The sequence below is a fragment of the Spermophilus citellus genome (assembly GCF_964194105.1).
Source record: "Spermophilus citellus genome assembly, chromosome: 6".
Lineage (NCBI taxonomy): Eukaryota > Metazoa > Chordata > Mammalia > Rodentia > Sciuridae > Spermophilus > Spermophilus citellus.
The window spans coordinates 61,997,354-62,025,075 of record NC_138187.1 but is presented as its reverse complement, the minus strand read 5'-3'; the positions used below and the strand labels follow the sequence as shown (position 1 = coordinate 62,025,075).

The window sequence follows — 27,722 nt, the reverse complement described above, 5'->3', positions numbered from 1 at the left end:
GATTGCAACAGCTATAACCTAATCAGCCCACCCTGCCTTAACTAACTGGATGGTAACTATAGGCAGGTGGGGGGTGGCTAGAGTAAGTGGGTCACTGGTGGTGTGCCCTGGAAGGTTCATCTTCCCTATAACTCCTTCCCTCTACCCTCTCTCTGCTTCCTGGCCACCATGAGGTGAGAAGCTTCCCTCTGCCACGCCCTTCCCATGATGTGCCACCTCATTTTGGGAGTTGACTGATCATGGAATAAACCTCTGAAACTGTGAGCCAAAATAAACTTTTCCTCCCCTAAGTTTTTCTTGTTGGGTGTTTTGGTCACACTGACAAAATGCTGACTCACACACCAACTTTCCAGTGCTCAGGCCAAAGAGCTTGGAATCAACCATGAGTGCTCTTTCCTCCACACTTTACACTGCAGCAAACAAAAGAGACGTGTGTTCCTTGCCCTTGGGAGACTTATATTACACGGGGAGGAAAAGGAGGGAGAAAATAAAAAGTAGGTATATAAGGAAGTGATAAGAAAGCAGGAACAGTGGGATATTTAGCCTATGACAGAAGGAGGAACAACTTTTCCTCCAAGTCAGGCAAGAAAAGATGGTGGTGAGTTTGAGGTAGAACTAGCACTTGAGATTGCCTCCATATTCAACCTGGAGTGAGAAAAAGTAGGGGAAGCCACATCAAAGTGAGATGGGAAAGAGGTAGTTGGGTTGGTTCAGGATAGAGCAGAGTCATGAAGCACTGGAAGAGCCATCAGAGAGAGGCCAGTTGACACTGGACACTTGGTTGTGGGGTCCCTCTAGTGGTGCTTACAAGCCAGGGTACAAGAGGAGAGGGACTTTGGAATGATCTCTGCTTGGGTTGTATTGTGAGGTATGTCCGAAAGAAGTGGACATGAGTAGAAAGTGCTAGTAAGACTAAAATGGTAATAAAGGAATGCAGGCCAACTGGAGAGAAAAGAGAATCTAAGAAGGTACTGACAAAGGAAGCAAAAGGAATGAATGGACAAAATGGCTCAAGGAGCCTGAGGAAAAGCAGTAGGGGGGATAAGAGGGAGCAAGGGTAGGACTTCATAACCAGAGAGTAGGTAGAACCTAAGTTTCCCATAATCTTCCAGTTATCCCCAAAGAGGTGGGGCCACATAATTTAGGGAAAAGGGCCAGACAATGTGTTGATGAATGCTAGTGGAAAATCCATCTAAGCCTGAGATGGGTTGGAAGGGAACCTGGATCTTAGGACCATTTTCGGGAGCTAAAAATCTGATTATATCAGGACACCAAGACCAAACCAATTATTTTAACAGAGATAATCGAATATGAATGTTAACCAGACAGTGAAGAGGTGAGAAGACAAAATGTGAGCACTGGAAATAAAGACAAAAGTAAAAGATTATTCCAATTTAGAAGCTTCAAGAAGGCACCTCAAGGCACTGCGGTCAAACCTCTCAGGAGTGGACACCATTCAGCAGGTACCTCAGAAGCTTTGCAAGCATCTGCATAGCTGAGATGCAAACCTGAGGAGGGGCACCCCAGCAGGTGCTATGATCTCTTGAGTGACACAATGAAGCTGCACATTGGAAGCCACTGTTCTTTCAGGAATGAACTGTCACTGCTATCTGTGGTGCCATCCTTAGGAATAGGGAGCAAACAGGAAGGAGCAGATTCCTTCTCCTCTCCTCCTGGTTCCAGTCTTTTTCACTCCTATTGCAGCCAGCAAAGGAGAGAAGTGGTTTGCAGTCTCCTGACAAAGCAGAGTATGAGAGTGTGTTTGGAGCTGAGACAGCAGCTTCACAATCAGCACATGACCAGATCTGGCCCTCCTCTCATAAGACACAACTGGTCGAATATAAAGTTCCTAATCAAAGGTGAGCAAGAAGGCTCTAGAATTTCATAGAGACCTCTAAAATCTACGCTAATTTTCAATTAAATAAATTATATAAAGGACAAAAAAAATACATGTATTTTTGGGCCCATGTTAAGTGTAACTTTAGTTTCTTCCAAGGAACTGTAGTAAGAACAAGTCAAAGCATATCAAATTGACTTTCCCAAAATGAGAAATCAGAAACATGCATTTCTTTAAATACCGTTCACATCCCCAACAGATACTCAGAAGACAGTTTATTCCTCTTAGACTAAGAAAGTCATTTTCTGTGGGAGACCAACCTTACATGTGACTGAGTCACTCCCAGGCTGGGTGATTGAGGCTTTAGGCAGCAGCCGTAAGCTAGACTGCTCCGCCCTTTTTGGGTTCAAGTGATGGTATCTTTGTGCATGGGTGTGTCTTCCTCCAGCCCCTTGGGTGAAGCTATGCTCACCTGTTCCTTTGTAATATTACCCCTTGCCCTGTTTGGGATAGAATGTTCCATGAAAACATCCTCTGTGTGTCCTCTTACTTACCCTTGGGTGCGGCCTACCTAGATGTCAACCTGTTGACAGCAGACATCATGAAGATAGACTCAGGCCTCTGAAACCTGACCCCTTGCCTCATTTGAATGGCTTCTCCTCAATAAAAGGGGTCAGCACGTGTATGCGTTCTCTCTCTTTCTGCGGACCCTTAAGGTCAGAGAAGCTGTCACAGCAACTCCAAAGAAAAAGGTATTTCTGCCTCTTGTGTGGTTATTTCCCACAGCCCAGTTCCCCTGGAGTGATCCCTGAGTGTTTTAGTTGCGAACAAAACCCGGCAAAAAGAGATTTGATAGGCAAGCGGGAGAACCACTGAGCTCTAATGGAGATTTGAAAAGTACACAAGAGCTAGGTGCTTCTGTCCAAAAACATGAGCGACTAAGAATCTTGATAACAGGCCAGAACTCCTTTTGGCATGTGCTCCATACCTGGTTGTCTTTGAACTGCCTTTATTATGTTTCATTTGTGGCTTTTCTGTAACTAAAATCATGTTGTACCAATATCCACAGAACCAACTCAAGTGAATGCTTAGTTATATCTGAGGAGGATGACGCACAGTTGGATTTTTTCCAATTTTAGATAGATATGACCTCAGAACATAACACATTTGACAAAAGTCTCATTGAGTCTGAAGGCTAAGACATTTGAATTTATATGTGTATATAGCTTTAGGGACTGAATTAAACAAATAAAATGGGGAAACTCATCTGTAGTTTATCCAATATTGTTCATGAGGCTCAGAAAGCAATTGTGTGCTAAGAGCCATAGCCAAGTACTATGATGCATGGCATATTTGGTTGATAGGTGAAGCCAGCAAGCCATTGAGATGATATGATTATGTTAAGATCTGCATTCTTATGGATATTAGACCCCTGCTGTCCACCTCGGCCTGCTAAGGGACTCCTGGAGAGTTCCCATTGGTTGGGGAAGTGCAGTAGGAGGGAATTCCGGAGGAGGGACTTCCTGTTGGGGTCTGGGAGAACACGGCCTCGTGTGTCAGTCGGCAGCTTTTTCCCGGGAGCGTACGGGGCATTGGCAGCAGTTTCAAAAATAAAGTTTGTTCCTGCTTGAGTGGCTCGTGATTTTGTGCCCAGCCAGACTGCGGCAATTGTGATGGTTCATTTTATGTGTCAATTTGACTAGGACTTGGGGTATCCAGATATTTGGTTAAACATTATTCTGTGTGTATCCATGAAGGTGAGATTTAGATTTGGATTGGTAGTGTGGATGGGTATCATCTAGTGTGCTGGAGGCCTAAATAACACAAAAAGTGGGGTTATGCTTGAGCTACGATATCAGTCCTCTCCTGCCTTTGGGCTAGAACTTAAGCCATCAGCTCTCTTGGTCTTCAAGTCTTTGGATTTAGGAACTTATACCATTGGCTCTCTTGGCCCTTGGTCTTCATATCACTGGATCCAGGCTGGAATTATCAGTCTCTAGAATGCAGATGGCAGATAACTGGACTTCTCAGCCTCCATGATTGCATGAGCCAATTCCTTCTCTCTTTTTCATACACACATATGCATATTCTATGTATATATCTCCTATTGGTTCTGATTTCTGGAGAATCCTAATACAAGTTTTGTACATTGATTCCATGATGCCATCAAAGAAAAAGGCTTTATCTTCAGCTCTGCCATTTTTACCACATCTCTCTCAGGATGGCTGCCAAGCACTGCATCAAAACTGCAGGGGAAGAATGGAATGTGTGTGTCTGCTAAGTCTCTTACTCTTTGAATAAACTAAGGTTCTGTTATTAAAGAGAATGAAAATATGGCAACTAGTGATGTCTACACCATACCTATATGGCATATAATCTGAACACCAAAAGAAAAACAAAAACAGTCAATCTTCAATGAAATAATCATCTTATAAAACTAAAATTTAGCAAACGGTGCCAAAATTCACCTGATTTGAAAATAGGAACTTCACAAAAGATTTTATACAATCATTAAACATGAAAAAGGTACTCAACTTTATTAATAATCAAGAAAATGCAAATTAAATCCTCAATGTGATACCATTATAACCCACCAGAAGGGCTAAGATGGAAACAACAGATGTATCAAGTGTGGCCAGATGGAGAATAACAAATTCTCAAATCCTGCTGATGGGAGTGTAAATTGGTGTAAGACCTTTAGAAAATTCTTTAACAATGTCTTCTATAGCTGAATATATTCTACTGTATACCTCAAAAGTTTCATACCTTAGTATATAATCTATAAATACTTATATTTGTTAAAAAAAGTGTACAAATGTTCATGCAAAAAAGGAAACAACTCACATGTCCATCAACAGAACAGATAAATTGTGAGCTATCACAATGAGTATGAAAACCACAACTATATACAAAAGGATAAAGATCAAGAAACCCTGAACTGAACCAAAGAAATTAAACAAACAAACAAAAAATCAAGTTTATAGTCTGATTCCATTTACAAACTTTTTTTTCATTTTTTCATTAGTGCATTATAGTTATACATAATATTGGGGTTTATTTTGACATAATTATACCAGCATGGAGTATAATTTGCTCCAATTCAGTCCCTGTTCCCTTTCCTTCCTCCTGCTCATTCCCTTTATTCCCTTTCCTCTTCTGTACTGGTCTTCTGTTTGTTTTGTTGTTGTTTGCTTGTTTTTTTTTTTTAAGTAGTGCATTACAGATATACATGAAAGTGGAGTTCCCTGTGATATATATTCACATTTATACATAAGATAGTTTGGTCATTTTCATTCCACCTTTTCTCCCTTTTCTAGTCCTTCTCTCCCCTCAATTCTCTTCCTCTACTCCACTGATCTCTCTTGTGTTTTCATGGGATTCTCCCTCCTTTTTTTTTCTTCTTTATTTTGCTCTAATTCCTGCACAAAAGAGAAAACATTTGACTCTTGACTTTCTGGGTCTGGTTTATTTCACTATGTTCTCCGGTTCCACTCACATACCAGCTAATGTCATAATCTCCTTCATGGCTGAGTAAAACTCTACTGTGTATACATATATTTTCTTTATCTATTCATCCACTGATGGACATTTTGGCTGATTCCATAACCTAGCTATTGTGAACTGCACTGCTATGAGCAATGATGTGCCTTTATCACTATAGTATGTTGATTTTAGCTCTTCAAGATAAATGCCAAGGAGTGAGATAGCTGAATTATATGGTGGTTCCAGTCCTAGTTTTTTGAGGACTCTCCATGCTGCTTTCCAGAGTAGTTGCATTAATTTGCAGAGCCGCCAACAATGTATGAGTGTACCTTTTCCCCCACACCCTCACTGGCATTTACTATTATTCATATTCACAATAATTGTCATTCTGACTGAAGCAGGATGAAATCTCAATGTAGTTTGGTTTTGCATTTTTTTGCTTGCTAGAAATGTTGAATGTTTTTCATGTATTTGTTGGTTGTTTGTATTTCTTCTTTTTAAAGGTGTCTGTTAATAGTTCTTTTGCCCATTTATTAATTTGTTTGAATTTTAGTCAACATGCAAATTTTTAAAACAGGCAAAACTAACTTACCCAGTGAGTGGCTACTAATAGGAATTAGATTTCTTTGTGACAAAAATGTTCTAAACTTAAGACTGTGACCATAGTACTACAACTCTGTGAATATTACCAAAAAGCCACTGAATGCTTTAAGTGGGTAAAAATTATGGCATGTGAATTACATAGCAATAAAGATTTTTAAATTATGATGTTAGAAATCAAGTCCATGGCTGATTGATTAGAAAGGGGCAGAAGAGATTTCTGGGGATTTGATAACATCTTTTCTCATTTGGGTACTGGTTACTTTTGAGAGTTTACTTTGGTACTCTTACATGTTATACTTGAATTAAAAATTTATATTAAGAAATGTAATCTAGTGCTACCTAGGTTTTGGGATTATTTTTACTTATTTATTTATTTATTAGACCATGCGTGTAACAGAAGAAAAAGTAGGCCCTAATCTCCATCATGTGCGATTAGACCCCAACTTCCTTAATAAGACTCCTATAGCACAAGAATTAAAATCAAGGATCAATAAATGGAATGGATTCAAACTAAAAAGTTTCTTCTCAGCAAAAGAAACAATCTGTGAGGTGAATAGAGAGTCTACATCTTGAGAGCAAATTTTTACCCCTCACACATCAGACACAGCACTAATCTCTAGGGTATATAAAGAACTCAAAAAGCTAGACACCAAAAAAAACAACCCAATCAATAAATGGGCCTAGGACCTGAACAGACACTTCTCAGAAGACAATATACAATCAAAAAATATATGAAAAAATGTTCATCATCACTAATAATTAGAGAAATGCAAATCAAAATTACTCTAAGATTTCATCTCACTCCAGTCAGAATGGCAGCTATTATGCATACAAACAACAATAAGTGTTGGTGAGGATGTGGGGGAAAAGGTACACTCATACTCTGCTGGTGGGACTGCAAATCGGTGCAGCCAATATGGAAAGCAGTATGGAGATTCCTTGGAAAACTTGGAATGGAACCACATTTGACTAGTTATCCCTCTCCTCAGTCTATACCCAAAAGGACTTAAAAACAGCATACTACAGGGGTACAGCCACATCAATGTTTATAGCAGTACAATTCATAATAGCTAAACTGTGGAACCAACCTAGATGCCCTTCAGTAGATGAATAGATTAAAAAAAATGTGGCATATATACACAATGGAATATTATTCAGTAATTAAAGAGAATAAAATCATGGCAGACAGGTAAATGGATGGAGTTGGAGAAGATAATGCTAAGTGAAGTTAGCTAATCCCCCAAAAAACAAATGCCGAATGTTTTCTCTGATATAAGGAGGCTGATTCATAGTGGGGTAGGTAAGGGGAGTGTAGGAGGAATAGACAAACTCTAGATAGGACAGAGGGGTGGGAGAGAAAGGGAGGTGGCATGGGGTTAGAAATGATGGTGGAATGTGATGGACCTCATATCCAAAGTACATGTATGAAGACACGAATTAATGTAAATATGCTTTGTATAGAGATGAAAAATTTGTACTCTAAATGTATAATATGAAAAAAATAAAAAAAAATAAATGTATAATATGAATTGTAATGCATTCCACTGTCATATATAAATTAAAAAATTAATTTAAAAAAAGAAATGTAATCTAGTGCTAACTAGGTCTCGGGATTATTTTTATCTATCTATCTATCTATCTATCTATCTATCTATCTATCTATTTAGGATCAAGGATTGAGCCGGGGAGGCTTACCCACTGAGCCACATCCCCAGCCGTTTTTATGTTTTATTTTGAAACAGTTTAACTAAATTGCTGAGGCTGGCTTTGAACTTGGGATTCTCAAGCCTCCTGAGCCACTGAGCTTCCAATGCCACAATGCTCAGCTTGGGAAATAATTTTTAAAGGGATGAACAAACCACTTTCCTCTCAAAAGGCATCATGCTAGATTCTTTGTATCTATCTCCACCTCAGTCCTCTTACACTTTAACTGGCCTCCACTTTATTCATATTTTGTTTAATCCTGCTTTACCCAACAGCTCAACTATGCTGTCTATCCCCCACAGATGGCTTATTAGCTGCCTTTGTTATTCTATGGACAAGTCTTCTCAATTTAGACTTAAGAATTACTGCTTCAGAAGTTCTTAGTATTTGGAGTACTCAAGGTTTTATCATCTGCTAAATTTCACACTAGCCTTAAGAGACAAGTGTTATTTCTGTACTAAAGAGTTAAAAAAGAGTCCTTTTTATTTTTAAAAAAGAATCCCTTTTATTTTTACCTGTATTCATCTAACAAGTAATTTCCTTCCTTAACTTTGCTGATACTTCCTCTTAATCAGTGTTTTTTTTTTTTTTTTGGAGAGAGAGAGAGAGAGAGAATTTTTTTTTAATATTTATTTTTTAGTTATTGGCGGACACAACATCGTTGTTTGTATGTGGTGCTGAGGATCGAACCCGGGCCACACGCACGCCAGACGAGTGTGCTACCGCTTGAGCCACATCTCCAGCCCCGAGAGAGAGAATTTTAATATTTATTTTTCAGTTTTCGGCAGACACAACATCTTTGTTTTGTATGTGGTGCTGAGGATCGAACCCGGGCCCCACACATGCCAGGCGAGCGTGCTACCGCTTGAGCCACATCCCCAGCCCTAATCAGTGGTTTTTTAACTGCTGGTCATGATGCATTAAAAGGTTGTAAACTGATTTAGAGGTTTACAAACAGCAAATAGAAAAGTACAAGAATAAAAAAGTACAAGAATGCCTCACACATGGTGGAAAGTGCTTTTGTTTCAGTTACGTATGTACGTGTATATGGGATACTACGCCTCCATCACTATTGACTACTGTGAGTTATGGTCAAAAAAATCTCAAGAGCTACAACTCTAACTCCCCTGTGTCACAGGAGAACAGAAAGTTCAATCCAGGCTCAGACTGCAACATTCATGGCTCATAATGTTTCCTAAGTCTTAAAGGAAGCATAGTTTGAGGGCAAAGGGGATTTGATTTTGGCAGGCTGCAAAACTGGAGTTCAGAAAGGACAGGAGGGCAGATTATGGGAATGACTCGACAATGACACAAGACGCTTGGTGAGTGAATCTGAGCTCAGCAGAAGACTCAAAAAACTTCTGAGCTACTGTCCATGGTGAAGTTATATGTTAAGGTCAAATGCTGTAAGAAAAAGTTGACAAGTCTGACAATTAATTCAAAGTTAGTACTTAAGGATAGGCAAGAAACTAAACAAAAGGAAGTGGCCTAGTTATACATAGTTACCAGTATCAGCAATGCAAGGATTAATTTAAGCATGTTGTATAAGCTACTCTGGTTTATAATGGGGAAAAATAAATAAATAGTCAATGATTTCATAATAAATAACTTTGGCTGATGTAAAAAACATTTTTTTTTTTTAAATGGGCATGGTTCCAAAACCTTGAATGGAGCCAGCTCATACCACAGCTGCTGCTGCCAGACACAGTGCATCCCCTAGTTATTCCACATCACCAGAACTTATTTTTAAATTTCAAAAGATTTTAAGGTTACTGTTAACCATTAAAGTACTAGCATGTGGTTATAATTCAGCCAATGGAACTGCAGTCTGTGATGAAAACCAGTTGCCATAACAGTGTTCCCATAGCGACTCCCTGGGGACCAGTGTTGGCTCTGGCTCACTGGACAGCTGGAAACTCTTACATCAATATGCTGTGAGAAAGTGCTTTTCGGCTCAAGACTCCAAATATGATACCATACCAGAAATTTCTATGGGATAAAGTTATGCTTTCTGGACTTCATGGGAGTATACTGGGGCAGGGAGGAGGCATATCTCCAGTTGTGCTCCTGGAGATATTCAGACAAAAGAAACTTAAAACTCAACTCCTTCATTCAAACAGCCCCACTTAGCACTACTACTCTTCTTGGTAAGGAGCACTAACGGGGGTACTGTGGCCGGAAAAGAGCCAGTGACATGAATCTCCAAATTCAAAAATTCCAAAGACCCTGAAACACTTTTTTTAATCTCTTCCAAGCCGTTTCCTTTGTCTCCAAAACAACAAAAAAGACAATTGCATTTCTAAGTTACTTACTGAGATCAAAACCCAGAGTGCTTAAGGTACTGGAGTATATCAGGAAATCAACAGAAGGATGAGCTTAACAACAAGGAGTCATACTACTATCAATCCTATTTCCCAGTCCTCCAGGTTCTCCCTGAGCATTCAGGGCCCACAACAAGAAATTCTGTTATTAGTGATAACTGCTTGCTTCACTCTGGTCTCTCAGGGCCTTTCCTTCCTTCCTACAAGATCCGGACTATCCTGAGTCTCTCCCTCTGTGTCAATTCTTTGGCCTCAGCTTTACTTTCCTAATTTCCCCCCAAGACTGAAATTATATCTATGACTTCCAGATTGCTGAAGTCTCTCTGTTCCAGTGCTGAAAAATACTGTTGTCTTCAATGACAATGACACTCCTAAGGAAACTCAATACAGATGGTCCCTGACTTATAATGGTTTGACTTAACAGTTTTTCAATTTTACCAGTGTGTAAAAGCAATAAGCATTCAGTAGAAACCATAATTTGAATCTGAATTTGGATCTTTTTCCAGGCCAACCATTTGCAGTAGTGTGGGAGGCCAACCTTATGGGTGACTGAGTTACACTCCCCAGCTGGGTGCTGAGGCGCTCAGTCACAGAAATGGGTGTGTCTTGCTACAGCCCCATGGGTGAAGCTATGCTCACCTGTTCCTTTGTAATATAACCCCTTGCCCTCTTTAGGATAGAATCTTCCATGGAAGTGCCTTGTGTGTGTCCCCTCCTCTTACTGTGCCCTTGGGTGTGGCCTACCCAGGTGTCAGTCAACCTGCTGACAGTGGCCATCATGAAGATAGACTCAGCCCCTGAAACCTGACCCCTTGCCTTATTTGAATAGCTTCTCCTCAATAAAAGGGGTCAGCACGTGCTCTCGCTCTCTTTCTGCGGACCCTTAAGGTCAGAGGAGCCGTCACAGCAACCCCAAAGAAAAAGGTATTTGTATCTCTTATGTGGTTATTTCATGCAGCCCAGTTAGCCCAGTTTAACTAGAGTGACCCCTGAGCCTTTTAGTCGTGAGAACAGAAACCCGGCACAGTAGGATCTTCTCTCTTGTTGCTGGACAGTGACAGTACCCTGAAACATCCTCCAACATATTCAAAATGGTTAAGTCACAGCCTGTAGAATATGTTACCTTTTTTTCCCAAACTACCCACACTGATCAGTTTTAGGAAGTATAGGTGTCACATTAGTTTCTTTTTAATTAACTATCAGAAAAAGAACAACAATAATAAATTAAGTGACTGCCAAGCTATTGCATAACTGTGAATGAAGAAAAAATAATTTAAGCAGTATTCATCAACAATATTTTTAAGTTAAGTCCTTATACAAAAAGTTGAAACCTTCTCAGAAGTCTGTTTCTCACTTGTGCTATTAAGTTCCCATAAGCTCTACCTAATTTAATAATAAGAAAAGGCTTCCAAAGTAAGAGGCAGGGGGATGGGGTAAACAGCCCTGACTTAGGACAGCAGACTTAACCATCACCAGGCAAGTAACCAGCAGAAACAATCCTGTCTAGGCACAGCCATGGACCACAATGGGCCAAAACCAACTTTTGATCTTTCTCAAGAGCAGGCCAGAATAAATGATATGAATCTAACATCAACCCGGTGGCCTCTAGGTTTCATCCTCTGACTTTAAATTCAGAAACTGGCTGAAAATCAGCCATGGAGCTCAGACACAGGAAAAAACTTAATCAATGGCTCCATTATTACTGCTGCTATTGTTAACACCATCATTATTACTATGACATGAGTACACACAGCCCCTAACCAAAGAGTTTGTGAAGGTACATAAGCTGCCCTCTAATAACAACATAATAACAATAATAATGACACAACAGCTAATATTTACTGAGCTCTTATTATTTGCCAGGCAGTATTCTAAGCATTTTATTTTACTTTAAGACAATAATAATGAAAATGAAGTATGTACTATTATTACCATCACTGTAAGATAAGGAAGCTGAGGCTTAGCAAGATTAAGTCACTTAAGGCTGGGGATGTGGCTCAAGCAGTAGCGCGCTTGCCTGGCGTGCGTGCAGCCTGGGTTCTATCCTCAGCACCACATACGAAGAAAGATGTTGTGTCCGCCAAAAAACTAAAAAAATAAATAAAATTCTCTTTCTCTCTCTCTTTAAAAAAAAAAAAAAAAGATTAAGTCACTTAACCAAAGTCATATTATTAGTAGGCAGAGCTGAGATTCTGGGAAGCTCTGACTTTGGGGACTCCCATTCTTACACTATCCATTATCCATTTCACCTGTTACGTAACGTTCTATTTACTCACATTATTTCATTAATTTGGTACTCTAAACTCTAAAGCAGATGATCAGTTGCAATGATGAAAGTATAATACTGTGCAAGACCTAGAACAAGTCCTCACTTTGTAGAAGACCAGAGCTAAGGCAGTGAGTTCAGTTTTGGCACCTTCTTCCTGTTTGGTTGGGCACAGCTGGGAACACAGTCCAACTCTTGGCTGGCTTCGTTATCTGTTTTCCCTCACCCTGAACCTTGGCTCATGGGCATTGTCTTCTTACATTTATGTTAGTAAGATATATTATCACTGTTTTTTAACTCATACTTCCTATTAATTCTAGCTGCACTGAAAAATGACAAAAGTATACTCCTTAGAAAATAAAAGCAAGCTTTGAAACACAAGAAAAATAACACTTTAGTTAACAGTAAGAACATTTACATTCATATTCTATTGCAAGATGACAAAAGTTCAGAAACCTTTAACAGTTCATTGAATGGTCTAATATTTTTAATGAAATATATAAAATATTTTCTATAACACACATAAAAGATAATGTGCAAATTATCATATTATACAGAAAAATTAAGTCCATCCTCAATTTTTTTTTTAAATTATCTAACTACAATTTTCAGGTCTAGTAGGAAAAGGTCATTTTTAAACCCCTTATGTAACTGCTGCCTATGCATTTAAATGATGGGGAAAACTTTATAGAATTCAAATTTTTCAACTTTTTTTTTTTTGGGGGGGGGTGCTGGGAATTTAACCCAGCAGCACTTAAATACAGAGCCACATCCCCAGCCCTTTTTATTTTTTATTTTGAGACAGGATCTCACTAAGTTGCTTAGGGCCTCATTAAGTTGCTGAGGCTACCTTTGAACTTGCAATCCTCCTGCCTCAGCCTCCCACAGCAGTGGGATTACTGAAGTGCACACCATGCCCAGCTAATTTTTCAACTTTTTAAAATAAAAATAAGACAGAAAAATCAGTTTACAGTCAGACATGATATAAAAGCCAACACAGTTTTTAAAACTGATCACAAATTGTATCAGGTAAACTCAGAGACCAGAAACTCCCATTTTCTTCTTCCTTCAATCTTGCTGGTAATGCCAGGAGTCCATACCCTGCTTCCTTAAGTTTCTCACTGTTTTTTACACATCGAACGTAGGTCTCACAGTGCATTGTACTCCACACATTTTGATGGATCTGTAGGAAAGTGTTTCTGGCAAATAGTCATTAACCTCTTCAATCCCTAAGAACACAAAGGAAATAAATGTTGGTTATGATATTGTAGAACCAGTCCTAATTGCGTCCTCTGGTCTCACTTTAGTTATGTCCCCAATAGAATGCAGCAGTCCCCAGCAACTCCACTTTGAAGTATAACTAATATTTATCTTGTGTACTCAGAGATATGTGCAAGATTGTTCATCACAGCACATCATCTTGACAAGAAGCAAGCCAAATTTCCTTTCAAATAAGAATATATGAATAAGTTTTAATATACTCACAAATGGAATATTTTACAGCAGTAAAATGAATTAACTCTAGCTACATGTAACAAGTCAGACTTTCTCAACCAGGTTCCAAAAGAAAATAAAGCTGCAATCAATCATCCAGTCTAAAGTAATCTTGAAGGTAATGAGACAACTTCTCTCCAACACATCTAACATTTAGTGTACTACTTATAGAACATCCTTGGAAAATTAAGAATGTAGCCACTCAAATAATTTCCTTGTTCTGTGGTCTGAATGAGGACCTCTGGCTGGAAAAGACCAAGGTACATCAATCTCAGAAAACAACAACAAATATAAAAGCAAGTGGCAGAAGGCTACATACAACATAATACCACTTTAATACAATTCAAAAACAAGTAAAAAAGGTATAGGTAGAAATATACATATAACATGGAAGAATTATCTTGAAAGCAAGAAAATAACAAAAAAATTTAAGACTACTACTTGGGCAGAGGAAGAAAATACAGATTCAATGGTCTTCAGAATATTCTAATTTTTTTTTTTTTTAAAGAAAGAGTGAGAGAGAGTGAGAGAGAGAGAGAATTTTTTTTAATATTTATTTTTTAGTTTTCGGCGGACACAACATCTTTGTTTGTATGTGGTGCTGAGGATCGAACCCAGGCCGCACACATGCCAGGTGAGCGTGCTACCGCTTGACCCACATCCCCAGACCTCAGAATATTCTAATTCTTAAACTGGGAATAAAATCTTTAAATTGTCATTTTATTATTTACTTTGTGATTTATACTTTACATGTATTCTTTCTTATACATCAAAATAATACATGATAAAAATATTTTCAATATAACAGTAAGGTCTGAACACAATATCTTAAATGTGACCTGACCAATCCTGCAGAATTTAGTAAAAGCAGTCACTGCATGGCCTTTGTTCTGTCCCTTTGGCATCTGTTACCATGGCCTGGAGCTCTTTTTAGACAACTATAATAAACTCAGCTAATATCCATTAATCTCAAAAAATTCAAGTACTTTGTGTCTCTTTCACAATTTGGCCAGTTCTTCTCCAGTGTGCAACTTTATAATGATTTTTTTTTAACTGATACAAGAACAATCATTATTAAATGTCATTCTCAGGCACTTGCCTAGCATGCCTAAGGCCCTCCCTGTGTTTGGTCCCTAGCACCACAGTTATTCAGTCTCTCTGAACCCATCCTTCAGTCTGATCTTTAAAACCCCTTAGTTGACATTTAGTTTTTAAGTGGTTTTGTTTTGTTTTTACAGCTTTCTTACCCAGCACCAAGTAAACAATGTCTTCCAAGTCATTACTCAAATTCTTAGTATCCTTTACAAACAAGTCAAGGACAAGGGCAAAAATCTGTAACATGCTACTTTAGAGCTCTCTACAGAACACCTTTGATTGAGAGGAATTTGCAATCAGCAAAGAATCTATCTGTTATAGGCTGGATCTAGGATGACCTCCAAAGGCTCATGTGTTGAAGGAGTGGTCCCCAGCTGGTGGTGTTATAGGGAAGTGATGGAAACTTTTCAAGGTAGGGCCTAGCTAAGAGGGTGTGCCTTTGAAGGGTATTAACCTTGTCCCCAGTGCATGGCAATGCGCTCTCCCCACTCCCTTCAAGGCAGCTATGAGGTGAGCAGCCTTTGCCACAAGCTCTCACTGCCTTACCTCACAACCAAAGCAATGGAGACAACCAACCTTGGTCTGAAACCTCTAAAGCCATGATCCAAAATAAATCTTTCCCCCTCTAAGTTGATTTTCTCAGGCATTTTGTCAGCAATGGAAAGCCGATTAAACTATAATTTTACCTGTTTATAAGGAGAAACTCTCAAATGTCTTATTGAAATCTATGTATCTATAGTAATATTAGTTTTTTAAAAACAACAACAGGCCAGGCGTGGTGGCGCACACCTATAATCCTAGCGGCTTGGGAGGCTGAGGCAGGAGGATTGTGAGTTCAAAGTTAGCCTCGGCAAAGTGAGGTGCTACTAAGCAACTCAGTGAAACCCTGTCTCAAAATAAAATACAAAATCAGGCTGGGGATGTGGCTCAGTGGCCAAATGCCCCGGAGTTCAATCCCTGGTACCTCCCCATCGCAAAAAAAAAAATTTTAATGACCCCTCCCCCCGCCAAGTAATTTTTAGCACAAATTATTTTAAGGTTTCTAGCCTTTTATTCACAAAATTAATGACCATCCAGTTCCCATTACAATAAGAAAAACAATGAAGTCCTGCCCTGAGGCCAAATGCTATGCTTAGGCCTAAAATAATATTAAATATTGAATATGAAAATATATGTGGCCCATTGCCTGATACTTAACTAGCAATTTCCCCAAATTCACTTTCTTCCCTCAATATGTCCATTGAGGTTTTACCTGCTTTTAAAACAAAAACCAAAAACAGGCCAGCCCCAGGTGCACAGCTGTAATCCCAGCGGCTTGAGAGGCTGAGGCAGGATATCTAGTTCAAAGCCAGACTCAAAAAAGCGAGGTGCTAAGCAACTCAGTGAGACCCTGTCTCTAAATAAAATACAAAATAGGGCTGGGGATATGGCTCAGTTGGTGGAGTGCCTCTGAGTTCAATCCCTTACCAAAACAAACAAAACTCTGTGACCCAGTGGGAGGAACAGAATGCATGGCTATAGTTATACAATGAAATAATAAAACACCTGAATAAGACAGCAACATAATCTGACCATCTTAACTGGATCAGTCTGGGTGCTGTGCTGATGAAAGACTGAAGAAAGGCAATGATAGAAGTTCAGGGACCAGAGAGGAGGCACTGCAAGAATCCAGCCACTGGTAGGCTGGACCTGGATGGCAGCAATGGAGACAGTGAGAAGGGATTAGGTTACTGATCTACTCTGAATATCTAGCAATCAAGATTTAAGGAAAGATAGGATGTGGGCATTGACAGAGAAAAACTAAGGATAATTCCAGGGTACATGTGTATGTCGTTTTAAAAACAACAACAACAAAAAAAACCCTACAGTTTTTATATCAAATAATAGTCAATTGTCTGATTCCTTCCATTCCCTAATTCCAGCTCCTCAGAGGCAATCACTTCCATATTTTTTAAGACTCTCTTTTGGTGTTCACTGCCATTTTCTAATTCTATACTGATAGCACTGGACTTTTCCAGTTCAAAAATTACCCACTGTCTTTTGATTATGAAGTGGGAGAATTTAATTGGCTCACACATTGTCCATTAGCTTTACATATGTATGCACACAACTAAAGGCATGGTCTCTTCTCCCCAAACCACAATTCTGAATAAAATCAACATTCAGAATTGACCTCACAAAGGCTATACAAATATCCTTCAAATAGTGCATTTTGAGGACCTCTCCTTGCATAGGTTTTACACACACACACACACACACACACACACACACACACTCACACACAATTTTTTTGGCCTTTCAAATCCATTTTCTACCAGTTGGGCTACTTTCAATATCAGCCAACATCACAGGTAACATAATCTTCCATTTCCACCCTTGAGTTTCTATCTGCTTGCTCCAATCTGGACCTCTTTGTACTGCTACCATCCTGGAGCATCCATTTACCTTTGACCTTGGAATTCCTTTCACTTTGCTCTGAGCTGGATCTTAATTCCTGGACCTTTTGATCAATTTCCCTCATTGTGGTAGAGGACATCTTTAAGGGAAGCAGCATACCATAAGGAAGTTAAGACTGTCCAAGTTTGGTGCCCAATTCTACACTTACTATCTATGTGACCTTGAGAACTTGTTACTCTATGACTCAAGTTTCTCTACTTGTAAAACAGGAAATAGTAGTATCCATTTTGCTGCCATAAAGTGTCAACTGATGGTTCAGATGGAAAGAGAGCTCTGAGGTGGAAAAGAGTATGCTTTTAGATGTGTATATAAGCACTATATAACTCTTAGTAGTGATGGTGATTCCAAAATGTGTACCCGAGGTCATATTTTGAGACTATACCTGTCACAAATTTACCCTTATTGATGGTTCAGACAGGAAGAGAGTTCTTAGAAATCATTTCTGTTGTTATATTTGAAATTATACTATCTCTATACTATCTTCTAGTCTGAGCACTGCTAATAAGAGGTATGATGGCATTTTAATTGCAGAGTCTTTATAAGGATCTTTTCTCTAATTTAAAGAAAAATTTCATTTATTTGACCACCAGGCTTTTTATAGTAGAGGTGATCTATCTTTTTGGTATTTCAAGCATGTGGTTGCTGGCAGTCTAAGAAAAATTATGGCACAGTTTAGATCAGCATTGTTCAAATGTAATTATACAACACACTAATGTCCCATGATTTTAAAAGGTGGTGTTATGTGGAAGATAAATACTAGCAATCCTCTTCTCTAAAAAATATTGTTTTAATACTCCAGAAAGCATCAAATGGGTAGATGGTTCTTATTAAACAAAGGCTCACCATTAGAAAATGATTTACCACAGCCAAGAATCCCAGGCTATAGCATGCAGTCACTTGACCTACAAATGTGTGATATATAATCTGGATACCCATGCCTGGTGAACATTTACTAATAACCATAATGTTACATACATAATGTATAGACCAAGCTGTGATCACTTTTGCAGTATATAAATGTTTCTTTTATACTAATTTTGGCAAATCCATATTAGAAATTTGTAATGTTTCATGGACAAATAAAGTCAGCAAATATTAGTAGAGATGAAATATGCCAAAACTAGAGATATGGGTTGAAATAACTGACAGAAAATGTTAGAATACTGACTCTACTAGGGAATGTACAAATTTAAGGTAACTGAAAACAACCTGCCAGAGAAAAATATTAGAGGTATTTTTTTTCCTATAGGCAAAAATTTAATAAAATTATTTGGAATGAACATTATTCCTTAATATTCTAATCCCCAACACGAATCTGTATATAACACAGTGCACATTTATATATATCAGAGAAGACACTGGCAGGAAACAAAGGGTACACTGAAACTGGTTAATTTGATGGATGTCGTTCCAAGGACTTTACAAAGGAGTGGATAGGACTTAGGGTCAACAAGGGATAGTATAGAACTCCAGAGCTGGTCATCTTAAGAAGCTGTAGCCAGCCTGAATTCTAAAGGGGCAAGGGAAGTGAGTGATTACTAAAACCCAGACAGGGTCATCATACAGAGACAGACCTAAGAGAAGTAATGGCCTTGGACAGAGGGCAATATAGGCACCTCTACAGGCAACTCTACAGAGAAAAACCAAGGAAAAAGATACCTCAAACTCATTCTCCCACTACAAAATAACCTTCCAGTCTCTTTTCACTGCTTGCTCCAATCAGAAGGCAGACAGCAAGGGAGTATGTCAATATTCATAAAGTCAGGTTTCCAGGGCAGGGAACAAGGCAAGGATGGGAGCAGGGGGTTCTGAAGAGCCACAAGCCCTTTGGTCTGCATCTACCTTACATTTCTTTTCCTGTTTATCTTCCTTCTCTTCTTCAGTGACCAAAGGAGATGTCTAGAAATGACTGAATTATAATCTCTAAATCATCAAAATCATCTTATAATCTATGAAAAACAAGTTCTCCCCAAATCTGAGCCATAAGTCTTGAAATTATTACCACCTATTTAAATGTAACCCTAGCCTTCAGGTGAGCTAATAAGCTACACAACTTTCCTTCAATCTGCATAATAAGAAAACCGTCTCTGTTGTGCAATCAATTTTTGTGAGGAAGCGAACACTTCAAACACCCACAGTTTAAACTGTAGAGATCTGCATAAGAACGATAGATGAAATCAGGTTCCAGTGAGAGTTTCTAAATTGTTTCCTACTGTATTCCATAAAATGGATATTACTAGTATTTCAAATAAAAATAATTATTCTACACATTCCAAGTTTCCATTTACATGATGTCCAAGAATAGATGAAACTTACCAATAATGACACAAGTCAGAATAGCAACTACCTTCTGATGAGCAGAAGCAGGCTGAGGCTGAAGGAAACCTGCTGAATGCTGCTGGAAATGTTCTGGAACTGTCTTGTTTTATTTGGTACATATTTACACATATATCAAGACTCATTGGGCTAAAAAATTTAGGTGAGTTCATTTTAAGCACTACAGTATTTGTTCAGATATGTCTCAACTTAAAAGAAATAATTATTCTATTAAAATGATTTTCACAATGACCTCTTTAGCAAATATCTTAACAAAAGAGATTTGAATTTATGCATTTACTAGGAGTCAGCAATTTTTATCCACACATTGCCATTCAACTCTTTTAAACTACAACAGCCACTGGCTCTTTTTGCATTATAGCTGCAGCATTCAATAGTTGCAACAAGAGACCTTAGGAAGCACAACAACTAAGATATTTACTCTCTGATCCTTTATAAAAAAGTTTGCCAAACTCAAATTTAAGATTCAACTGATGTATCTAAATTGTCCCTTTTGTAGGATAATTAAGATCAACCTCACATGAATACAAAGTATCAAGAGGAAGATCAACGAGACATCTTAATAAAGTGCTTAGTTAACAGAGGCCATAGGGGCGCAGCACCCTTTTGCTTGACCTGCACTATGAGTTTAAGACCCTGATCACAAGTTAGCATTCTGTTAAGTTTTATACAATTTGCATTTTTTAAAATCTGCCAACATTTCAAAAATAGGAGACTGCACTTTGTAAAAATCCAAAATTTCATCTTCTCATTAGAAAGAAAACAAATACCTAACAATATTAGAATCATATTCTTATAAGGTGACATATAAACAGGAACAGAGAAGCTCAGCATCAACTGACTTAGCACTGAACTTGCACAGTCCATATTCTTCTAGCAGAGTTGAATGAGAAATACAATATTGCTTCTATATGTGCCTATACAAAAAGAGAAAAATAGAAACTAGGCAGAGGTCCAGGGGCTTCTTAACCCTCAGCTCCCTTGCTGCCTGACTATTGTTCGCACTGAGTTACAAGCATAGGCTTAAGCGCCAGCCTCCAGGGAAAATGGCAGAGAAAAATCAAGAGAGTTGTAAGAGCCAGAAGGTTCAAACGAGCCAACAATTAATTCAATGCTTGCAAACATCAAGTGGCAGAAATCTCCCCTATCTTCTACACAGCCCTACTCCCACTGTGGGGCAATTCTGCCTGTTAAAAATCTTCTTCATACTACTGTTGCAACTTCTTTGAGTCTACAATTATTTCAAAACAAATTTTTTTTAAAAGCTGTTTATACTAAGTAAACATCTGTCTTTGTATAACTTAATTGGTTTTTAGCTGTAAGGAGAAGCTTAATCCTCTTCTACCAGATGGTTACCATGAATCTTGTACAGAGATTTTTACCAAGTCACCTTCCTCAAGTACTAGAAAATGAACAAGACGATCAACTCTCTTGTTCTACAGTTCTCATTCAATCAGCAAATATTTTTTGAGTGCCCATTATTAATTAGGTACTGTTCTAGACTCAGGTTACCATGTAAACCTGTGGAACCTACAGCATAAGCTACTATTAGCCTTTTTGGTGGCCATATCATACTACTAATTTACTGTACAAACTTTAGTCCACTAAACTCTCAGTTTTTTTCTTATATTCACTACTTAAACTGTATACTTAAGCAAATGGATTATTGAATCCAAATTTTAGAATCCACCGTTCTCTCCAATCTGTCAAGAATTTCTGGAATATTAATTTCTTTTCTACCTAACACACTCCCTATATCTTCTAATTTTCTGTTGTCAGCAAATCTGATAAATCTACGCCTCTATATAGTAATCCAACTCAGTCATAACAATGCTTACCTGTATTAAGGTTTCCAAGAACTCTGTGACATGTTACCAGCAGGTGCCCAAGGAGACATGGATCTACTATTTAGTGTTCTAGACTTACCTCACTCAACAAGCTATCAGTCCATCTGACTGTGTCATCACGAGTATTACTGGGTCTACATTATGCCTTGCTAAATTTCAGATACAGTGTGCTCACCCACTTTCCCCCAATCACCTTAGGGAAAAAAGATTCTTAAAAAATATTTTATATATGTCTTTAAAAAAAAAAGAAGCTATAACAGTTTTATTTCAGCGCCAAAGTAATTAAAGTAAAACACTTCACCTTGTCTTCCATCATACATGAAAATCATAAGGTTTTATTTTATTCAATGGAGGTGTCTTCAATACAAATACCTAAGAACATTAATTTAAAAAGAAAAAAATGGCAGGAGGACAGGTAATTTCACAGATTCCAAAATAAAACAGAAATATTCTTAAATGCTAGGTATATTTTTAAAGTGAAAATTATACCATTGGATACAAAAAGAATATGCTGTCCTTAAAACAATTTATCTAATTACATAAACATTTATAACATTACAGCTCTAACCACAGTCCAGATGAACACAATTAGCAAATTTAATCCTTGAAACTGTATTCTATTGTTAAAACCAAACAACTTCTTTTTTAACTAAAAAATTTTGCCTTTAATCCTGTCACTGGTGGTTATTAAGAAACAGAAATGTGCTTGAATTTGCACAAGTATATTTGAACTTTATAAAGTCTACAATTCACATTCAAGAGTTAGGTTGAGATCATTTTTTAAAATGCTAATATATGTGAATAAGGCATAAAGCATGACACACAAATTAAATTTCAGCACTTGGAACTGAAATACAAACAATAAGCTAATTCATGAATATGGTAATAACCTCTCTGGCATAAAATCTGAAAGCATTTTATGCATTTTAAGTGAACTTTAAATTTTAAGTAAATTTTCACAGTATCAACTTCAAGTTTTAGAATTTCCATCCGCACAAATCATTATACAGACACAATCTGCGATTTATGACAATTTGGCAAAGCTAGATTAAATTGATTTTTTTTTCCCAAAGAGAAAAGTTTAGCCCAACTACAAAGCAAACAAGTTTATATGAAGCATGTATAACTTTAAAATAACTAGAACACTTTAGATCTTGTCACACAATTATGGAAGCATCTTTCTATGCTACTTAAAAATGATTCTATGCATTAAAGCCAAGTCCATATTCTCCATATCACTTCAACCTAGTAGATAGTATATCCATTTTAAAAGAAACAAAGCAGGATTTAGTATAAAATACTATAAATTTGCTGCTTTCTACTAAATTCATAAATTTATCTGATGAGCTCATTTAACTTGCTTATAAGTTAAACTTATAAAAAGTAGTCTTTAAAAAAAAAGCTATCTGCAATAATTAGATTTCAGTGATAAGGCAATTAAAACGGACACTTTACCCTGTCTTCCATAATATATGCAGGTTTTCAATTTATTTAGTGAAGGTGAAGGCCTTAACCACTAGTGGTTGTCAGGTGTGAACTTCTATCCTGCTGTGCTATGTCCTATTTAGTACACAGCAGTCCTCCCTCATGTGCAGTGTTGCTTTCTGCAGTTCCAGCTGCCCACAGTCAACCTGGATCTTTATGGCTTGAGATTATCCTGAAATATTGTCAGAAGGTCAACAGTAGCCTACTGCTGAGTCACAATGCTTACATCATCCACCTCACTTCATCTTACCACATAGGCATGTCACCTCTCATATCATCAGGAAGAAGAATGAGCCCAATAAAGTATTTTGAGAGAGACAGACAGGGACCACATTCATATAACTTTCATTACAGCATGGTATCAATTGTTCCATTTTATTATTATTGTTAATTTCTACTCTCCCTAATTTATAGATCAAATTTTATTATAGGGGTGTGTGTGTGTGTGTGTGTGTGTGTGTGTGTGTGTGTGTGTATAGCAAAAAAACTTAGTAAACACAGGTTTCGACACTACATGAGATTTCAGGAAACCAATGGGGGTCTTGGAAAATATCTCCGTACTACTCCAAATTTTTTCTTGCTCTTAAGACTTTTAAATTTGAGGAATTAAAGAATGTTACAGAATCCAGCTTACCTGAATATATTTCCGTTGAGTTTCGTCATTTAAAACATGTGCAACATGCTTAGAAAAAATCTTTTCCCTGCCAGTTCTGGCATGGATACCAACCATAGTGACACCAATAGGCCAGGGAGCATTTCCAATGGCCATCTGAAGGTAAGCATCATTTGCCTGAAAGGAAGTTTAAGAGATCAGAAAGGCAGAAATGTTGCATTGGTTCAAATTCTTTTTTAATATTTTTTTTTAATTTATATATAACAGTGGAATGCATTACAATTCTTACTACATTTTAGAGCACATTTTTTCATATCTCTGGTTGTATACAAAGTATATTCACACCAATCCGTGTCTCATACATGTACTTTGGATATGCCCAATCTAGAGTTCATCTATTCCTCCCATGCTCCCTCTCACTACCCCACTATGAATCAGCCTTCTTATATCAGAGAAAACATTCGACATTTGGTTTTTTCGGATTGGCTAACTTCACTTAGCATTATCTTCTCTAACTCCATCCATTTCCTGCAAATGCCATCATTTTTTTCTCTTTTATTCCAAATTCTTATTTCAAGTATTTCACAGCCTTTTATGACTAATTCTCAGCCAGCCCTGAGACATGTTGAAAATATTATGTTCCTCTTGTCCAAGTGTAAGAGATTAAAATATGGTGTGAGTGCCTGCCCTGCCCAGGACCACAAATGCTCATGAAAAAACAGAAGTCAAAGATAAGGTTGTAAAAAAAAAAAAAAAAAAAAAAAAACCCAATGGTGGGGCATGGTGGCACAGCCTAGAATCTCTGCAACTTAGAAGGCTGAGGCAGGAGAATTCCAAGTTCAAGACCTCAGCAAATTACCAAAATAAAAAACAGAAAGGGGTGGGGATGTAGTTCCGTGGTAGAATATTCCTAAGTTCCATCCCTGGTACCTTTTAAAAAAAGAAAATAACAAACACTCCTTTGCAGCCTTTTGGCAGTGGAATTTAATACATTTCAGATCTGGAATTAGCAGGTAGCTAATTTGATGCACTGACAGAAACTCTAGGTTGGATCTTAGACCTAGTTCTCTCCACTGATGGATAAAACTTATTCCTTATCCCACCTGAAATCATACCTAATCACTCCACAGCATTCATTGTACACTGTCAGAAGGGAGAGGGGTGTTCCATATGCTGGGATGACTACTCAGGATCCATAACTCTGTGTAAACCGAGTCTGAATTCTGGCCCTCAAGTCAAAGAGCTGAAGGAAAAGATTGGTTTATCTCTTTGGCCTCCCAAATCTCCCACTTACCAAGAACCTTAAAATAAAAGCTATAAAAAGTGAAGCTAGAAACCAATGCAAATGGCTCTTTTTTAAAAATCAAGCCAAAAGCAAGTAAATTCTAAAAAACCCTGAGGATTTCTAAGCAGGCCTCAAAGAGATTTTAATTTCAAAAATCAAATATCTATGTAATTTATATATAGAGTTGAGTTTTAAAAAATTAAGTACTATAAGATAGGTTAACTAAAGACCATAAAGATAAATCCAAATTTGCTTTGCTAAATAGATTTTATAAAACTTAATTTTAATGGCACATATGCACATATTTATCACTGATAATCATGTGTAAATTTTAACACTGGACCTTAATTGATGATAATTCCAATACTCAGTTTCCCTAAAGTTACAAAAAAAACTGTCCAAATACATTATTAAAATTTCTTGATTCTTTCTGTAGTTTAAATAAACAAGTTTTTACCTGGTTCTGATATATAATCATGAGAAAAAGATAACAAGAGACATGAAGGCATCACTTCAGCAAGCAGGTGATATGAATACTTTCTGCAATGATGTTGACCTTATCCATCCATTCCAATTAAATCATTCTTAGTAGGAATCATGCAACTGATACAAACTAAGAATGAAATTTCTAACCACAACTCACAAAAAAAAGTTTTCTTGAGAGAACTGGCTCTTTTAAGGAATAAAATTACCACACTATCTTATTAGTCTAAAGCTCTAAAAAAGAAAATCATCCAATCACCCAGGAATACCAGCAGTCCCCTCTTTCCTTTTCCGGTTCTCTGGTATTACTACTGGGATTGCTCCTCTACTCCTAGCCTCCTGGGAGGCAGTCACAAGAAGCAGCCCTCCTTACACCTGTCACATCTCCAATACGCAGTACAAGTGCACAGGGCCTTTCTCTCCTTGTTGCCTTCTTGCAACTGACTGCCCTCTACTTTCCCCTTCTAATTCTCTCCCAGGAGTCCCTCACATCAAAGTGCTTTCCTGCCATGACTTCCTCCCAGAGTCCATTCAGGAGTAAAGACATTGCTGTGAAGGAAGACTGCCTTCCTCTGCAAGAGGTTGGCTATTGTTGCACTATTGAAATGAGAGAGAGGAATCCTGACAGCTTTTTTCGGACCATTTCCCCATAGAAATAATTACAAAGAATAGTTAAATTCCATTGTATCATCAGTACAATAGTTCAGCTACATTAAAGATTAAATAGGCCTTTATAGCTGATCTGGGAAACTAATCTATAAAACATTGTTTCTATGGAAAAAAAAATTCTTCCAAACAATTGACCCATTTATAAACCTTGAAATACAATCTCATTCATAAAATGAACACTGCCTATACAAAACTCATGCTCTGCAGAACCTTTCAATCTACTTTAACAATGACTGAGAATATACATTTTGTGGCCTGTGGTTTATTTGATGTCTAACAATAATGCTGAGAAAACAATGGAAAACCAAACTATTTTTACTACTAGCTCACTTCACATTTATTCTAAACCATACTATGCAAAATCCCCCCATCCCAAATGAACATTATGTACATAATAATTTCAATGGACAGCATAATATACCTTTACATATTCCCTCTGCAACATGAATTTAATAATATCTGTTATTGATTCTTTAATGTCAGCAGGAAGATTCTGTAAAAGAAAAAAAGCATAACTAATTTTAGCAGCTACTATTTAGCGAAAAACAAGTAATAGTTATTCTAAATCTCTATCTTCTAATTTTCAAAGTCAGTTAATAAAAGCATTTCCCGAGAAACCTTACCCTTTTCCGGAGCTTTCTGAAAAGTGGTCTGAGATAGGACTCAGTCTGCTTCTGAGTAGCACTGTTCAGTTTACCCTGAACACTGCGTTTCACATAATCTTCTCTGGCATTCAATTCCTTAGCCCAAACACCAAGAAGAAACTGTTGAAAGAAGGAGTAAATTGAGACTACAATGCCATCTAGTGGTTTAATGAGTTTAAAAGCACTATAACACAAAAAACAATACATTATCATTAAAGTAAATGCCTTGGTTAGTTAAAATATTATCAAATAAAGTTTAACTATTTCTGCTTATTTTTGTCATGTTTGTTTCAAAGTATCATATTTAGTGAGTCACAAACATCCCTAATCTATGTATCATATTCCTAGCTCAAGATAACCCATTTGCTTAAAAAAAAGGACTATCAAATTTCTTAGACAGGAGCAGTGACATATGCCTATAATCCCAGTGGCTCCTGAGGCTGAGGCAGTAGGATCCAGAGTTCAAAGCCAGTCTCAACAAAAGGAGGCGCTAAGCAACTCAGTGAGACCTTACCTCTAAATAAAATACAAAAAAGAGTTGAGGATGTGGCTCAGTGGTTGAGTACCCCCGAATTCAATCCAGTACGAAATTAAAAAAAAAAAAAAAATTCTTAATTATTTGAATAAACTTTTACTTTATTTGCAAAAAATTGTACCTATCACATAAAATTTGACCAAGTTGGATTAATCATCCATAAGACCATATGCACTATGATACTGTCTCCCAAGTATGCTGTATTATTTGAACTACTTATACAGTACAGACAATAAATCAATTAAAAAAAAAAAGTCCCACTAAAGCACCTGACTAAAGAAGGAAGAAAAAAAAAGAAATGAAAATAAAGCAGACTGTGACCCATCCCTCCCACTTCTTGCCTCCACCCCCAGAAACAAACCTAGTCCCCTCTGGGTTTGACCGTATACATGGTACTCCTTCCAAGGCAATGTGAAGGCTGAGGGGGATATACTCCTTTATGCACACCTACAAAGGGGAGGCCATCACTCCAAAATAAAAGACTTGTTCATACTAGTTCCACGCCCTATCCTCCATATATTTTAGAATCTTTATGACCAAAATAATATATTTAAAATCTAAATA

At 37.6% G+C, this 27,722-nt stretch overlaps 1 protein-coding gene and 1 long non-coding RNA gene across 4 annotated transcripts in view; one reads left to right on the top strand and one right to left on the bottom strand.

Moving 5' to 3' along the window:
* Positions 1-2,460: 2,460 nt before the first annotated feature.
* Positions 2,461-13,042, top strand: LOC308650989. Its single transcript, XR_014022458.1, has 2 exons — positions 2,461-2,517; positions 10,795-13,042. It is a non-coding gene; the product is annotated as an uncharacterized lncRNA (long non-coding RNA).
* The window catches only part of PRPF18 (pre-mRNA processing factor 18), a 36,240-nt gene continuing 21,108 nt past the window's right edge, over positions 12,591-27,722 (bottom strand). For 2 of the 3 annotated variants that reach the window (XM_081297604.1, XM_081297606.1), the window contains 4 exons: positions 26,603-26,743; positions 26,401-26,472; positions 23,564-23,719; positions 12,591-13,443 (listed from right to left, as the gene is read on the bottom strand). In XM_081297604.1, the coding sequence (XP_081153730.1) occupies positions 13,363-13,443; positions 23,564-23,719; positions 26,401-26,472; positions 26,603-26,743 (450 nt within the window). In that variant the 3' untranslated portion in view covers positions 12,591-13,362. Of the gene's footprint in view, positions 13,444-17,833; positions 21,817-23,563; positions 23,720-26,400; positions 26,473-26,602; positions 26,744-27,722 lie in introns of those variants that run through there. The other variant, XM_081297605.1, reaches the window with a different exon arrangement.